General features: G+C 44.0%; 1 protein-coding gene across 1 annotated transcript in view; it reads left to right on the forward strand.

Moving 5' to 3' along the window:
- ETV5 (ETS variant transcription factor 5) overlaps positions 1 to 17,736 on the forward strand; it is a 60,470-nt gene extending 42,734 nt beyond the window's left edge. Inside the window, exons 9-13 of the mRNA XM_003991824.5 lie at positions 720 to 779; positions 5,326 to 5,394; positions 5,558 to 5,727; positions 10,090 to 10,191; positions 15,185 to 17,736. Of these exons, the coding sequence (XP_003991873.1) occupies positions 720 to 779; positions 5,326 to 5,394; positions 5,558 to 5,727; positions 10,090 to 10,191; positions 15,185 to 15,406 (623 nt within the window). The 3' untranslated portion in view covers positions 15,407 to 17,736. The remainder of the gene's footprint in view (positions 1 to 719; positions 780 to 5,325; positions 5,395 to 5,557; positions 5,728 to 10,089; positions 10,192 to 15,184) is intronic.
- The last annotated feature ends 234 nt before the right edge of the window (positions 17,737 to 17,970 follow it).

Genomic DNA, 17,970 nt, shown 5'->3' on the forward strand with positions numbered 1-17,970 from the left:
AGACTATCCCTGAATTCAAGACATTCAGCAGATGTTACCGTATCTGTAATTTGTGTGTCCCAACTGGGCACAGCTCAGCTCACCAGCTTTCCTCTCCATAGACACCTTGATAATGTAATGCTTGAAGAAGAGTTCACTTGAGCATGGGTTTGATTCTACCACCTCCAACATGGGGAAATGTACTGGCAAACTACAATCCCCTCCCTCCTGCCAGCTCTTTTCCTAGCTTCCTAACCTCAAATCCCCTCATCTCTTGGGCCTAAAAAGCACCTTCACCCATTAGAGTAGAATTGAATGTGACCATCCGCTGTAAAGGGGGGCAAATTGGGGAAGATCTAAAGCACCCCTCCTCCCTCTCCAAACCCCAAAGCTCCCAAGTCAGTTAGAAACAGAAGGCCAAGCTTGGCCTTTTGAAAGCCAGTTTCTTTTTCTACCATTAACCGTGTTAGCAAATTTCCAAAATGTTATGAGAATGAAGCATCGTTTTTCCCTCCTAGTTCTCTTGATTAGGAGTCAAGAGTCCTACTTTCAAATGGTGGGTGACAGTGTTCCCCATGTTACTTATTAGGGTGGTACCTCTTTCCTAGGACAGGACCAGAAAGACGTGACCTTGGGGTAGGGGAAGCTTTAGGGGGCCTTACTGGAGAGCGGCAGTTCAACCCATATGCTGATTCACCTGCAGAAACTACTGACAACGTGTGTGTCTGTTTCTCTTTCAGAAGTGCCTAACTGCCAGTCGTCCTATATCAGAGGGGGGTATTTCTCCAGCAACCATGAAGGCAAGTAATGCTTTTTAAAACAATATTCAAGGAAGCTTAACATGCTCAGCTTCCAGGCTCAGATGTGAGATCAGAGGTTAAGCCTTTCTTAAGTCATGAAAATGGGAGCTAATTGATGGTAATCTTCAGTCATCTTGAGGCACGCTCCTGAACACAGTGAGCGCCACCATCAGTTTCAATAGTAAGGACTCTAACTTTTAGGAGTTTATGGAATAACATGAAGAAAAAGTAAACCAAGCTGGTTTCCACATTTCCATTCAAGGAGGTTTTATATGGCTGTATATAACATTATTGGCCTAAACTGGAACTGGGGAACTACGTCACAACTTGAGATGGTGGGTTTAGGACTTCTTCCCTGGACACTTAAACAGGAAATGGGTTTTTTTCTTAGAACATTTTCCACAGAAGTTTGTCTTGTCTTTTGTCATATATATCTGTCTTCAAATACCTAGAGCAGTGTGATTCCCCAAACCCATAGCATGAGCTTCACCTGGGATTTGTTAGAAATGCAGGTTCTCAGGACCTGCTCCCCCCCCCCCCCCAAATGGAATCAGAGGCTTCAGGGCTGGAGTCCAGGAGTCTGTGTTGTGACAGGCCCTCCTGGTGATCCTGATGGGCTCTCAAGTTTTAGAACTACTATTGTGTCATGAGTTGCAGCTTTGGCTGCATGTTAGAATCAGCTAGGGAGCTTTTAAATTTTTTTTTAATGTTTATTTACTTTTGAGAAAGAGAGAGAGAGCACACACACACGCATGCACGCCTGGTGGGGGGGGCAGAGAGCCAGGGAGACACAGAATCCAAATCGGGCTCTGAGCTGTCAGCACAGAGCCCAACACGGGGCTCGAACCCACGAACTGCAAGATCATGACCTGAGCCAAAAATCAGACGTTTAACCAACTGAGCCACCCAGGTGCCCCCCAGCTAGGGAGCTTTTAAAACTTTTGGTGTTCAGGCTTCATCCAGAACAAGTAACTCAGAAATTCTAGGGTGGAGCTTAGGCATTAGTTTTTAAAGTTCTCCAGGTGACTCCAATGTGTATCCAAGGTTGACAACCACTGTTCTCTAGAGGTTTTGAGGAGGTTTGAAAAAGCTAATAAAACAGCACTAGGAAGCATCTGCTCATTTTGTAAGCTACCGGTTTACAAGCATGATTTCTATGGGTAGCTGCTTCCCACTGTCCTGGTGAGAGAGAAGACCCAGTGTGGTTGCACTGGGTGCCTGAGAATATTCTGAGTGCGTGTCCAGCCCTGGGAAGGAAGGGCTGTCTACCGGACCTCTGACTGCGACCGGCACAGCTGTGCGGGGCTCTCTTCCAGGTTCCCGAATGTTTCTGCGGCAGCAATTGATGTCTGCAGCAGGCAGACTGGGAGGGAGTGGGGGAAGAGAGGGAGGAAAACATTTTGCATAATTACAACATTTAGGAAGGAGCATGCTCTTAAAGGAAATATTTTTAGTAAAGCTTTGGGCTGCTTACTACACACAGAATATCGGGCGAGTTTATGTGTTTTCCCCCTCCTCTTTCCCATTCCTTTCCCTGACCCCACACACATCGGGGAAGCTACTTGCAAAGAGACCTGCATTCTTAATTGCTCTAAATTACCGTGACGTGGGCTTTTTTCTCCTTCTTATTTATATATGCTTGACCACAGGCGCCAGTTAGTGGAACAAGTGTTTCTGATTGGCATCTGTGATTACTAAGATAGCCGGCCCGCCTTAGCGTTCACCTGGAATCTCTGCAGAGCGCGTGAATCTTTCATTTCCACTTGGCTCTTCACACAGGTCCTTCCTTCCTGCCACCTTCAGTGGAGTGGTTGGTGGTTGTGGCCACAACTGATGTAACTGCTGGTGCAAATTTAACTGACTTAAATTTCACTTAAATCAAGAGCATCTTGCAGATGTTTTAGAGAACCTCGCGTGGCAGGGACTAGTGACCACAGAGACACCAAAACGACTCTCACCGGCAGACCTTCATCTGATTGGTTTGAAAGCCAAACCTAGGATTTCATCTAGATGTACATTTTTTTTTCCCCTGTGTGCTGTGAATGTAGTATCCTTACCTAGAGGAAGAACAGTGCCAAAAATAGCATGGCAAGTTTGACAGATGTGTAAACGTTGAAGGAGTTTATTCATGATGACTTGACAATAAAGGCCATTAAGACATCACTGGAGTGTTAAAATCCATGTGGAAAGTCAGGAAATATATAGCTTCCTAGCAGCCAAGGCCAAAAAAAAAAAAAAAAAAAAAGAAGAAGAAGAAAGAAACATGAGGGGTTATGTAATTCTTGTTGCTAATATAAAGTATAACAGTTTGTCATAAAGTCAGTTTCCTAGTACCAGATTGGAAAATAAATATATCATAGGAGTCACTGAATCCCTGACTTAAAAGTTAACATTGTAGGGGCGCCTGGGTGGCTCAGTTTGTTGAGTGTCTGAGTGTTGATTTCAGCTCAGGTCATGATCCCGGGGTTGTTGGATCGAGCCCTGCATGGAGGGCTGAGCATCGAGCCTGCTTCATATGCTGCCCCTCTCCCCCTGCCCCTTTCCCGCTCTCATGAGCATGTGTGGGCTCTTTCTCACTCTCAAAAAAAGTTAGTATTGTATTTTTAAATCTTTTTTTAATGGATTCATTCATACTTATTCAAAGATTTGTTGAGCACTTATGTACAAGGTGATATGAGGATACTAAGATATTCAGGACGTGGTCCTTATCCTCAAGGAATTTAGAATCCATGACAGAGAATTATAAAAGAAAGCTCTCACATTATCCAATTAATTTCTTAATAGTACTTATCACAATGTACAACTACTCTCTTCATTTTTTTAAACTATCACTTATTGTACATTTATGTGCCAGGAACTACTCTTGGCACCCTGGCGTAAAGATAAAACAGATCAATGTAACAGAATATATATTGACTCATTGTATTCTCACACAACACTGTAGCAATGGCTATCTTCCCCTGTCAGCAGATAAGGAAACAAGCACAGAGAGGTCACGCAGCTAATCTAGGTCCATCAGTCTGGCTCCAGGGCCCACACTCCTTAATGCTCCACACTACCCTGTGTCTCACTTTTCCCCCCGCCTTTTTGGTGCGTGTCCCCCAGTCGGGATACAAGCTCCATGAGAGCAAGCACCGAGTCTGTATTCTTCTTATCTGCCCCCTTCTAGCACAGTGCCTGGCATAAATATTTATTGGATTAAATAATAAATAAATGCTAATAAAATATGCTTCCTTTGATGTTGTTAAATAAACAGAAATAGCGCTTGGGGCTGAGAATAATACAAACCTCAAAATAATCTCAGTTTCCTCCAAGCTGGGCAGTGCTTTCCCGTCCCAGGCCTCTTAAAAATGGTGCTGGTCCTGCCGAGAACTTGATCTTAAAGAACAGCAGATTATTTATTTCTTGGCGTCTTTCCCCGCGGGTTTTTCAAGTCCTAGCAAATCCCTCTCAGCATCTAATGCCAGTCCTTCACTGCAGAGCAACTCCCCTGGCCTCTCCCCACGACAAACCCAACACACATAGCCTGTACCCCGCAGCCAGATGAATGGAACGGGGCGCATGGCTTAGCACACAGGAGCTGCTAGGGCTCTCTCCTGAGGGGCGTGCTGGTAGAGGACAGTGCGCTTGGCATGCTCACACGTCAGACCCAGGCTAGGCCACAGGGAAGGATGTGGTCCCCATCAAGCCTGTCTATTAACCAGCTTTGAACTGAACACTGATCTTGTCAGGGTGCCTGGTGACGTGACGTGGTGGTCAGCATCGAATGCCTATTAAGGGTTTGTGGACTGAGAATGCTGGCCATCCTTCCTTCTCCTTGACCCCTTTCATTTTTTGCCCTACCTTCCTTTCATTTCCATTTCCATGTGTTGAGCCCATCAGCTCCCCTTTTTTGACCTCTGTTTTATTGTCTAGACAATGAATAAGTTTTCTTGCTAGAAGAAATCTCTTCAGATTTCCTCCATTACGTCTGGTGATAATACCGCCAACTTGCTTTTAAACTTATTGCTGGTCACAGTCCTCCCCAGGCCCATGTCTTTACTCATTTTGGCAACATCGTCTACCCTCTAAGCTCCTTCATAACTGAATGGGGTACAGTGGCAGCCTTGACGATTCGTAGGAAAGGTTGAAATTAATATTTGCTAGAAGGAAAATGGCAAGACTACGTGCAGATCAACCAAATCCTCCCAGCTAGGCCAATGGAAATAGATGAGATGCCTTTTCAGATATAAAAGCTTAGCCACAGCAACAATGACCCACACAGACCTCATAACAAGATGTGAAGGAACTCACCCGTGACTCAGCGCTTCCCCGCAGTCTTAGCTCGAATAGCAGGAATCGATGCCTCTCTGACTAAGACATCAGAACACAAATGCCTAAGTCCTTTTGAAGCCCCCCAAATTCAGACTCGCACGCATACCGCAATTAATATGCCTTCGGACCTGAAATGGTAGAATTCCATTTTAGTCCTTAAATCCAGAGTGTTAGTAGAATACAGATCGAGTTTGTCAAGCAACATGGTTTTTCTTTTTAACTTTTCCTTCAGGCTTTTCATATGAAAAAGATCCCCGGTTGTACTTTGACGACACTTGTGTTGTTCCTGAGAGACTGGAAGGTAAGTAGCCTCTCCAGTTTGTTGCTAAGCCAGAGTGTTGGAGATGTCAGAGCGCCTCAGTCAGTGTTGTTAACACCGAGTCGGCAAGAACAACTCCTTCATGCCTGAGACGCCTGAGAAACTTAAGACTAAAGTATTGCATGTATATCCTTGTCCCAAATAGGCAAAGTCAAACAAGAGCCCACCATGTATCGGGAGGGGCCCCCTTATCAGAGACGAGGTTCCCTTCAGCTGTGGCAGTTCCTGGTTACCCTGCTTGATGACCCAGCCAATGCCCACTTCATTGCCTGGACGGGTCGTGGCATGGAGTTTAAGCTGATCGAACCTGAGGAGGTAAGCCCTGGCTAGACTTGGATGATACTTGACCCACTGATGATGATGATGAAGATGATGGTGATGGTGACGGGTGCTCGTTTAGTTCTCCATTGAGGCTGTTCACTGTATGAAATACACTCTTCCTTCTCATTCACGCTGTGACCTGGCCAATGGGCTCGGCAGTTCTTTTCCTATCGATAGGACAATTTACAGTTCAGGGACACGCAGGGTTCTCCACTGGAGAAAACACAAAAAGTATTAGTTAAACATCTGCATAATCTATAGAGTGAGGCCACAAAGACTTGCATTTAGAGAACGTCTGTTTTCCGTCTTGGAAAGTCTCTCTCAAGTGTTGTCTCGTGATACCAGCTCGTTTTGGTGTTGGTCCTCGTATGTGTCAGGCTACATTTGAGGCTACGCGGACACACTGTGTGACATTTTGGTAACATAAGATGCAACTTCCCCACAGCATATTTCAAATGGCTCTAACCTAGACAAATAAAGTGATCAGAAATGGGTCAGTCTTATGAGCTTAGTTTTTTTTTTTAAGCTTATCACGTGGCATCACAATAGTTGAGAGGTGACCCCAAACCTTCATTATTTTAATAGACAAAGAAACATTATTACTGTCCTTTGCCCAGAACTGTTGACAGATAGGCCTACAGATAATACCAATACCATTTCTTCAATGGAGAAAATACACACAAAATGCCTTTCCTGAATATCACATAACAAAGTGAATTAAATCATGGTTTCAGTTTGGCATATTCCAAAAGCGCTGATTTTAAATTCCTATTTGATTTAAAATCTAAAGAGATCATAAATGGGGGGGGGGGGGAACCCTGCCCTGAAGATCTTGACATATGCTTCTTTTGGTAGCATATACCTAGGCATTATATATTAAACCAGCAGAGCAGAAGTTGTCTTTGGGTTGGGTTTAATCAAAATGGGAACAGTCCTATTGGAAGGTATTTGAGCAAGAACTACAGTTTTAGATGTTGTTTGATTAACACCAAGGCTCACTCAGCACACCAAGGGGATAGTTGGTCTGGGAGTTAACAGCAGGAAGTAACCACTTGGCACTTGGTTTAGAAAAAGAAAATGATCTGAAAGTTAAGATGAGAAAAGGAGACTATGTGGATTGGGAATTTATAAAGAATCCTGACTGATAGGACTGATAAGAAAGGCCTCACTGAAGGCAGTTATAAAAAGAAGCTGTACGGCGTTCCCTGTCTTGTATCATTCGTGAAAATGGAAATGCGTCAACATCTATCGTAAACAGTTTCTGTTAAGACTCAGTCTCCCTTCAAAGCCAGAGTTTAGTACTACTGTGTTTTTCTAAGGTTTCTTCTGGGCTAAGTCAGGTACAAATGGAGCCCTACTGGAGAGCCCCCCACCCCACATCCTTTTCCTGGTATCACAGCCAGGTTTATATGACGCTTGAGGAAAGCATGTTGCCTAAACTCACTGAGGCTTTTCGAAAGCAAATCTGTCATGTGGGCAGCCCTTATTGATTTATCTCATTTCACAAGCAGGAGCTTTTATTACTTTATTGCCACTGCCTCAGGCCTAAGCACAGGCTGTGCAGCTGCAGGTAAACCTGGTTATGACCCTTTATAAAGCTGTTATTGAATCTTCTGCTCTCCTACCAGTGGTAAAGACAACGATGAACAGATGGTAAAGGGCCCCTGCTTTCGTACTTAATAGAGAAACTAATATTAATCCAAAATGCTCATAAATGTCAAGTAGCCAGGTCGCACCAGAGGCCTGTGGTGGCCTTGAGCCTCCCTCGGCTGACTGGACAGCTTTGTTTCTTCAGGAAGTACTTCCTTCCACTCCACCTTGAAATCCCCCAGCATTCCCTGAACTCTGAATGTTCTATTCTCTGATGTTCTAGGACCGATTCTGTTCTGTGTGTGCACTTGGGCCTCAGGACACACAGCCTGCAGCCTTGGTTTCCTTAACCTGCTGGTTGTATAACTTTGGCCATCCCTACTCTTTGTTAAAGTCAGGAAGATACCAACTCCTCGAAAAGGCTGTAAGACGTTGTCATGGGGGGAGCTTGAAGGGTGAAGCGGAGGAGGAAGCTGTTTGGGACGTAATTGTAGGCAGCTGTGTGGCTGAGTAGTGCACTCTGGGTAATTATCCATAATATCCATTACACTGTGCATGGAAATTGTGGTTTTAGAACTGCGTTTTGGCAGGCCCCCTAATCAAATGTCTTTTGATAGTCATCCAGCTTAGCACCCTCTCAATTATGACTGACTCGGCTTTAATCTGGAGCCATTTTAACTGTGAATCTGCATTAATGAATATTTTGGGGGGTAGGGTTGTTTGTTGAACATGTGGCAGATAACTGATGCCATGGGGAGGTTTAAAAGGATGGGCTGCTCGAAAGAGCCGCTCCTTGTGCTGTGGCTTGCTCTCTCTTGAAAAGGGAGGAAAAGAAATGTGAGTCTTTTAACTCTTTCAGCCTCCGTCCTCAAGAGGCATGTTATCGAAGTCATGAATGGAAAAAATGAAAGAAAGAGCTGCTGACAAGCTATTGCCTGCTCCCCTTCCCCCAGAAATGGGGCAGCCCTCATTTCCAGCAGCCTTCAGTGTGCCGTATCATGCCTTACTGTGGAAGGAGCAGCCCTGGGGAGGGCTATTGAATCACAGGGCCCTGGCCCAAGAGGATGAGTCAGTAACTATGGCTACCAGAGCTGCTTCAAAGTCAGCGCATATGCACAACCTCTCTCCAGTAAGCTATTGCATATGCAAGTGACAGCAAGGAGAGGCCAAGGCTGAAGTTGGAGAATGTTCAAGAGTTGGTTTCCACCACCGAGTACAGTAAGACGTTGAGGCTGGGCTTCTTTTGTAAGGCCCCCTGTGTCACTTGACGGCTCATAGTACTTCAAGGACAGCTTTATGGTGTCATTGCTTTTGAAAGACCTGAATTGGCGTAGCAGGCTTCCCTTTTACCACTATTTCTTCCGGCTTAAAATGTTGTATCTTCTCTAACCAAGGGATGGATTTTTGCTTAATTGTGCCTTTTTGGCTATTTCAAAGATGGAGTTGAATGGGTGCAGTATGGGGAAGGGAGAGCCAGGGACATCGTGTTTGCCATAGGGGCGTGAGGCAAACAAATGGAAAGTTAACTTTCACATGGTCTGTTGCGAGGCAGAGGGGAATCATGGCTATTGAATTATTCTAATGTAATTAGGACAGACGCATTCTTCCTTGCTTATCAGATCATTTCTGATATTTTTTTTTAAAGGTCAGCTTAGAATCCTGACTTCAGAAGATGTTGCTTTCATTCTGCCCAAATACTTTAAGGAAGTAACTTTAAGTGAAATGCGTTTTTTATGACCCACTTTCCCGTTCGCAGTCTTCCTACTTCCCATTTTGTGTGTAACATCTGGTTTTTTAAAGATCAAAGGAATACAGTTATTTTGTTTGTTTGTTTTTTTAAGTTTCCAAAAGCGATCTCAAATTTTCAAAACATGAACCCCTGGTTTACATACACTTAAAGACCTCTGAGGAGACTCATGTGTCTGGAGTTATTCTTCTCCTTGGACAGTCATCCTTACAGGTAGGGTTTGGATGTTGAGATACTTGAGAACAGAAGTTGCTTGGCTGTCCTGATGATTGGGAAAGCCTACTAGGAAGTTTTCTTGTTGTAAGGCTTCTTCGCCCAAAGCTCCGGTTACATCCCCATCACTGCACCTCAGGTGGCCTGGGTTGGGTATAATGCACTTCATAACTGTTTGGGAAGCCCTGTTAATTTTTCATTAAGTGGATAATGGTGCTGCATGTCTTAATGTCCATTCTGTAAGTCTGCTGGGAGCAGGGGATTGGATGGCAGTGGGCTGGAATGATCCGGTTCCCCCTTACTCCATGAGCTGCAGTAAGTAAACAGCTCCCAGCCCCTCGCCAATCTTATTAGAATTGAACTTTTGCTCTGCTGGCCCATTAGCAACTCACTAGTGTGTTTCTAATGTTTCAAGAATGACCACTCTAATTATTCCTTATTGACTGCTACAGAAGCCATAGCACTTAATGGCAACATGTTAATGGTCTATGGGTATTGGTCAATAATTCATATGTGGAGAAACACTAGAGAGCCTGCTTCCTCTGGGACCTTAGCCAAGCCCTCTGCAATCTTAAAGTGCTAGGATTCTTCCACCTCTAGATCTCACCTCTTAGCAGTTGTGACTAAATCATCACCTTTGTTGAACATCTGGTCTTGAGGGAATTAAGTGATTTTGCTTCCAGGTCAGGGAAATGGATCGTTGATCAAAGCAGTCAAATTACAGAACTGGCTCTCCTGGGATTGGGAGAAAACCACCAGGCCCAGGGAATGAGTTTCCATTGCTCTCTGTCTTCCTGTCTCTTTAGGTTGCTCGGCGTTGGGGCATCCAGAAGAACCGGCCAGCCATGAACTATGACAAGCTCAGCCGTTCTCTACGCTATTACTACGAAAAGGGCATCATGCAGAAGGTGAGCAATGATGAGAGACACCTAGACCGCTCTGACCACTTTCAAAGAAAATGCCAAGGGCTTCCATAATAAGACTGTTTATAATGGCTGGGAGAAAATGTCAGCCTCATAAGTGATTCTGCTGTAGGAAAAAAATCTTGGAAAAACAAACTTAAGATAAGAGTCAAATGAGATATAAAGAGCACTCTTAATGCTCTTGGGTACACAGAAACCAGAGGTTGCATGTGGAGCATGCTATGGGAAAATTAGGCTCCTCTGCTTTATTTAAACTGCCTCTAATTACAAAAATGTCCAGAAACTTAGGCCAACTATTACATCCATAGTACATGAGTACATCAGGGAATCAACTTGAAGGTCTTTACTCCCATAAGTGCTGAGTTGAAATCTTTAGCTGTCAAAACACCTAGACCTCTAAATATCTTGATTTAATTCTTTTTTTAATATAATTTATTGTCAAATTGGCTTACATACAACACCCAGTGCTCATCCCAACAAGTGCCCTCCTCAATGCCCATCACTCATTTTCCTCTCTCCCCCACTCCCCCATTGACCTTCAGTTTGTTCTCTGTATTTAAGAGTCTCTTGTGATTTGCCTCCCTCCCTCCCTCTCTGTTTGTAACTATCTTTTTTCCCCTTCCCCTCCCCCATGGTCTTCTGTTAAGTTTCTGAAGATCCACATATGAATGAAAACATATGGTATCTGTCTTTCTCTGACTGACTTATTTCACTCAGCATACTACCTTCTAGTTCCATCCACATTGCTGCCAATGGTATGATTTCATTTTTTCTCATTGCCAAGTAGTATTCTGTTGTAATATAAACCACATCTTCCTTATCCATTCATCAATTGATGGACATTTAGGCTCTTTCCATAATTTGGATATTGTTGAAAGCGCTGCTGTAAACATTGGGGTACATGTGCCCCTATGCATCAGCACTCCTGTATCCCTTGGGTAAATTCCTAGCATTGCTATTGCTGGATCATAGGGTAGTTCTATTTTTAATTTTTTGAGGAACCTCCACACTGTTTTCCAGAGCAGCTGCAGGTTTAATATTCTCAATAGTGTTAGAGGAATAAGGAAATCCTGTTTCTCTCTCCGAACCTATAGAAACTGGAACTCAAGTTAAAAACCCAAGGTTTATAAAATGGCAGCAGAATCACTTGGTAGCAAGTTGTTTGCAGAATAAAGGATGAAATGTATTTTGAGGAAGCCAGCACAAAATACTTATTGGGGTGTCCGGTGAGAGGACCACAGTCTGAAAATCCTGTGGATAGGCAGAAGATGGCAATGGCAGATCACTGGTTCATCATTCTTAGCCACCATGTTTTATGCCGTGCTCTAACCCAGACTCTAACATTTACACATTGCGGCAGTCTGGTGGTGGCCGATAAGATGCACTTGGCAGAAGCATATGGCCATTGCTGTTGAGAACCTGGCTATGCTGAAGCCAGGTTTATCTTTCTCGTGGGCAGGTGGTAATGTGACCCCATATTCCTCTCACCAGCTTAGCAAATATTAAACAGCTTTTCATTGTCTTCTGGATAAAGACGTGAGGTAAAGATAAAAATAAAGTCTTACGGTATTTCAGTGCTTCATATAGACTATAAGGCTATTCCCAGTCTGGGCACCATCACCTAACATCTGTTTCCTTACCTGCATTTGACCTCTGTCACTTGCACAGACATCTTCTTTTAATTAATGTAGTATTTGTTTGCCAAAGAATACAGATCACATGCATGTAAGTCATCAAACATATTAAAAAATGAAAAAAAAACCACATTAAACTATCATCCTATTTAAGAACTAGAACATTCCTAGTCCCTTCATTGCCTGGCCAGCCAATAATCACCTTAACACTCCAAGAATCTGAAGTCCTCGGGTTGGGTCCCTTTCCTGCTTCCAGCAGCACCTACATGTATCTCTATCATGGCCCTTGTCTCTTTTTTCTAAGTTACTCATTACTTGTCAGTATCCCTCACAGGAGTGCAAGCTCCTTTGGGACAGGGCTGAGGGTTTCACTTCAGTGCTTGGCACAGCGTTGATAGAGACTCTAGGATGGGCAATCACTCTATTCTACTTCCCCTTTTTATAAAGTGTGCAATTCAGTGGTTTTTTAATATATTCACAGTTGTGCAACCATCACCACAATCAATTTTAGAACATTTTATCACCCCAGAAAGAAACCCTAAACCCATTAGCAATCACTTTCCGCTTTCCCCCAAACTTTACACATACACATACACATACTCCTCTCCCCCGCCACCATTTTAATGTTAATACTATCAGGTGGAATCCTAAATTCAGGAAGAAGAGCTATTATTCCTTTGCTGTTTCCAACTCCAGATCCAATCTGGAACTTGAACTAGTTGTCCCTATGACTAGGTCCTTGTTTTTTAAGGAAGTAGAAGAGAACTTCATTTCTGAGAATAAAACAGGCAAAGAGTAAAGTAAGGCACAGGAATGAACTTGGATGGGTTCAGATCCTAACACTCCCATTTATTAGTTGTATGCTTTGTATTAACCTCCCAAAGACTCTATTCCCAATAAAAATGGAGATGAAAAATGTTGCAGCAATTTCACAGGGTAATTTATGGGAAAATGTTCCAGAGATGGTAATGCACTATCCAGTCAGTGTAAGGGATTTTTGTTGTATTGGTCACATGACCCATGAGTAAATGAGAACTAATTAAAGATGAATGATAGCATGCCCATGTGGGGAGAAATTTTAAAAAGCTATAGTCCCATACCCTCAATTCTTGAAAGGGAAAATTGAGGTTCACAGAGGTTAAGACTCATTAGTAACTGAACCAGGATAGGAAGCTATCAAGTCCTAGCCCCTGATCTTATGTTGTTTCCACTATGCCCTCCTGCCTCACTTCTACATACATGTACTGGCTTTTGAGGGACGGAATCCAAGATTTAGTGTAAATCTATAGCTTAAAAAATCTAAATAGGGATGATTAATTGTGTACATCCGCCACCCTTAAGTCTTGGCTTTGGTGAAGATCCTAACTGTCCAGTTTCATACATAGCCCCTAACTCCTAGTGTTTAAGTTCCAAAGAACGTTGGTGCAGACAGCCATGTTCTGGTGACTAGACAGAAGTATCACCATAAAATAAGCTTTTAGGCCTTATTAGGATAATTCTTTTTTTTTAGTTTTATTTATTTATTTTCAGTAAGAAAGAGAGCGTGAGTGTGGGAGAGGCAGAAAGGGAAAGAGAGAATCTTAGGCAGGTTCCATGCCCAGCGTTGAGCCCAACGTGTGGCTCAATGCAGGGCTTGATCTCACGACCGTGAGCTCATGACCTAAGCCAGAATCAAGAGTCGGACACTTTACTGCCTGAGCCACCCAGGCACCCGAGACCTATTAGGATAATTCTATCACCTCTACAACCTGCCTCTGTAGCCACAGATTTGTTAAACCCAAGATTTGGAAGCAAAGGCATATCTCTGCAATTAAAAAGAGATTTTATGGGGTGCCTGGTGGCTTAGTTGGTTAAGCGTCCGACTTCGGCTCAGGTCACGATCTCACAGTTCACACTGGGCTCTGCGCTGACAGGTTAAAGCCTAATGCCTGCTTCGGATTCTGTGTCTCCCCTCTCTCTGCTCTTCCTCCACTCTCTCTCAAAAATAAATAAAGATTTTTAAAAATTCAAAAAAAGATTTTACAGTCACAACAGAATGACTGAAGGGCAGGGTTAAACTCAATCTTTTGAATTTTTGAGCCTAAAATGTTTATTTTATCAGTAATTTTAGCTGCCTTCCCTTGCCCCTTTGCATTACCCAAGTGAAGCGCATTATCAGGTTTGATTTTGAGTGGTGTGTGTCTTCTTGTGCTGATGCTAAACAACCAGCAAAGAACAGGTGATCCCATTGACCTAGATGGCTCCTCGAACTGCATTGTGAGGCCTTTGAATCAAGACCTTTTGGTTCTAATAATGTTATCATGCATAAAATTCATTAAAAGGTCGTTAGCAGTTCTTCAGTGTAGCAGAACCATGGAATGCATAATGTAAAAACCACAGGTAAGCCAAAAAGCAACTCTGCTTGGCTTTAGGACAAATTTAAGTTCCCACGTAGGCTCTCTGATCAAATTCCTCGCCCTTCAGAATAACAAAGCTGTAGGGTGAAGACTGTGAGCCTTGGAGGTAACGGAAAACGTGGTCCCTGTGCTGCATTTAACCTTTCAATCACCCTTGTAACACTAAGCACCAGCCTCATCGTAAGCTTTCTTCCTAGGTAATGAGTATAACACAGTGAGAGTTCTCTAAAAGAACTTATTTAGGGGAGCCTAGGTGGCTGCGTCAGTTAAGCGTCCGACTCTTGATTTTGGCTCAGGTCTCGATCTCATGGTCCCTGATTTAGAGCCTCATGTCCGGCTCTGCACAACAGCATGGAGCCCACTTGGGATTCTCTCTCTGTCCCTTCCCAACTCATGCACACTCAGTCTCTCCCTCTCTCTCAAAATAAATAAATCAACTTAAAAAATTGTTTAAATAAAAGCCTTGGGGTTCCTGGGTGGCTCAGTCAGTTAAGCATCCGACTCTGGATTTCGGCTCGGGTCATGATCTCACAGGTTCATGGGATCCAGCCTCACACCAGGCTCTGCAGCGCAGAGCCTGCTTGGGATTCTCTCTCTCCCTCTCCCTCTCTCAAAAACAAATTAAAAAGCATTTAAAAAATTTAAAAGAGCCTGTCAAATAAATAAAATAGCCTATCTAGTGTGATCTTGAAATTCGGGTATCTTCTTTTTCAAGTGCCGAGCTGTGGTGTCATCCCAACGCTTGGCAGCTAACAGGTCCCCAAGATTTATCAAAGTAAATCTGAATGATTTGGACAATCAACTACTAATGAGCCTCCTTTGGTCCCTGGCTTCTTGAGAACTTGATGACGTTCAATTATCTCATTATCCTACCCTTGGTTCCCATCCTCCCCGCCCCCCCCATGCCCTGTTCCAGCTGGGCCTTATAAAGCGTGTTTTCTCTCTCAGGTGGCTGGGGAGCGATACGTTTATAAATTTGTCTGTGACCCGGATGCCCTTTTCTCCATGGCCTTCCCTGACAACCAGCGTCCGTTCCTGAAGGCAGAGTCTGAGTGTCACCTCAATGAGGAGGATACCCTGCCACTGACCCACTTTGAAGACAACCCGGCTTACCTCCTGGACGTGGATCGCTGCAGCAGTCTCCCCTATGCCGAGGGCTTTGCTTACTAAGTTTCTGAGCGGCTAAGCGGCCAAACCCTAGAGCTAGCAGTTCCCATTCAGGCAAATGAGGGCAGTGGTTTTGTTTGTGTTTTTGGCTGTTCCTAAAGCTTGCCCTTTGAGTATTATCTGGAGAACTCAAGCTGTCTCTGGATTGGCACCCTTAAAGACCGATACCTTGGCTGGGGAGTGGGGACAGGGAGGAGGGGCAGAGAAACCACCAAAAGGCTGGTGCCTCAGCTCTGACCCTGACAAGGTTTCTGGGAAGAGATTGAAATGGAGCCTCCTTCCCATGGACAATATATGCAAAGCAATACCTTGTTCAGGTTAGTGCCCACAAACCAGGACGGAGTGTGTGACAATCTGCATTGATCACGGACTACTAATTGCCTTTACGTAGAAGGGCTCTGATTTGCACAATTTATTGAACAAGAAATGACAAACCTGTAGAAGAGTAGGTAGGCTATGAAGTCAGGGAGGCTCAAACCATGAAGGGTTAAAAATAGATCTTAAAATCTGGAGAGTTCTTCTAGCTCAATCTGAAATGTTTCCCCCTTGGTCTAGAAAGAAGGATGGGGGCGGGGGAGAAGTCAGAACAGCTGTTACCCACTCCATGGTTCTCAAATAATAAACCATTGCTACTCTTGGGAACCTTCTAGCCATGTGGTCACCAAGTAGAACAAGCCCCCTTTCTCTTCCCAGTCACACGGCCGTGTGTGGATGGCTTTCATTTCAGAAGGGTGATTTACACTTTTGACAGTATTTTGTTTTGCTTTGATTCGGGGGATTGTTTTGTTTTGGTGGTTGTTTTGGAAAAACAGTTTATAAACTGATTTTTGTAGTTTTGGTATTTAAAGCAAAAAAAAAAAACAAACCTTTTGGTAACTGCGCACTGCGTCCTTTAGCAGGGCGGTGCCGACCGATGAAGACGCTGCAGCTTGAAAGGGGCTTTGCTGGGGGCTTGCCCTTAGCAGTGTCCAAGCCCACTTTATTGCCTGCTTTGTGCTTTCTGCACCAGACAGCCTGACAGAACATTTGCACCTGAGTTGTACATTTTTGAGGTGTGCAGGGCAGCCTGGACACCCCGCTGAGATTCTATGTGTATAGTTCCCCGCGTTCTCTAACACGCCCTCTCTGGAAAGCATATGTACATAATACATATCATGTCCATTTGAAACCTGGCCACCTGGTGGGAACCCTGGGGGTTTCTCCCTGGGCGTGACTGATGACAATTTCCATTTCATTCGTCTGTTTTGTTTCCTTCTTTTTTTTTTTCCTTTAACCCTTGGACTTTAAACCCTGCATATGATTCGATAGGGTTTCAGATGTACGTGTGACACTGACAGGTAAAAACAGTGCTAGCGTTTTAGTTTCTTGCCACCTTCAAAAAAAAAAAAAAAGCTATTCTGATTGCTGTATTATATTGGAAAAGTTTTAAACAACCCAGCTAAAGCTATGTGAAAGTTGGCCTCGAAGTAGAGGAAAAGTTCTTAGGAGGTGGTGGTACCTTGCTACCTGCCCTGCTGGTAGGATTCCGTGCTCCCCGCGGCACTCAGCACGTCAGGAACGACTGCTGTTCTTCATACGGGGAAGACCGTGCCGACACGGTGAGCGGAAGAAACAGGCTTTGATTTGTTTTCCTACGATTGGGGTGCGCTACCGTCTCAAACAGTCCCCCTTAAGACCAGCAGCATGTCTGTGAAGAGGGTCCTAGGGATAAGGGGGTGCGTTTTACAGCTCTGAAAACAGGAGGTTTTCCTCTATTGGAAGCTAATTAGCCCACAAAGGTATTGAACCTCTAGCTTGGGCCTTAATTAGCATTGTACTCTCATCAAAGGACTCTTTCCAAACCATATTTATAGCTCTCTAACCTCCACATAGTCTATATATAGATGCATATTTTACCCCCAGCTGGCTAGAGATTTATTTGTTGTAAATGCTGTATAGGATTTGTTTTTTCTTTCTTTACTTATCCTGGTTTGGGTTTTCTTTTTTTGATGAATTTACGCTGTCTTAGCAAAGTATGAAAATAACCCTCTGTAGCCCGAGCTCCCCTCTCCCCGGCTGTAACTGCGTGGCCTGTGCTGTCACGGGACCTAGGATGGCGGCATCACCGTTGCATTCCCATCGGACTCATGCACCTCCCGGATGGTTTTGGTTTTTTTATTTGTTTTATTGTTTTATTTTTGCTTCTTTTCCAGAGTGTGGAAAGTCTACAGTGCAGAAAGGCTTTAACCTGCCAGTTGATTTGAAATACTTTCCCCTGCGCAGGGCCGTATGCATCCTGCCAAGCTGCGTTATATTCTGTACTGTGTACAATAAAGAAGTTTGCTTTCAGTTTACCGAGTGCCTGAAACCTGCCTCTTTCTTGCCCTCGGTGGTCTAATTTTTTTTTTTTAAGTTCATTTATTTATTTTGAGAGAGTTCAGTGAAGGGGTAGAGAGAGAATCCCAAGCAGGCTCCACACCAGCAGCACTGAGCCTGACACAGGACTCAAACACGAGAACTGGGAGATCATGACCTGAGCCAAAACCAAGAGTTGGACTCTGAACCGACTGGGCCACCCAGGTGCCCCT

This window comes from Felis catus, chromosome C2 (assembly GCF_018350175.1).
Source record: "Felis catus isolate Fca126 chromosome C2, F.catus_Fca126_mat1.0, whole genome shotgun sequence".
NCBI lineage: Eukaryota > Metazoa > Chordata > Mammalia > Carnivora > Felidae > Felis > Felis catus.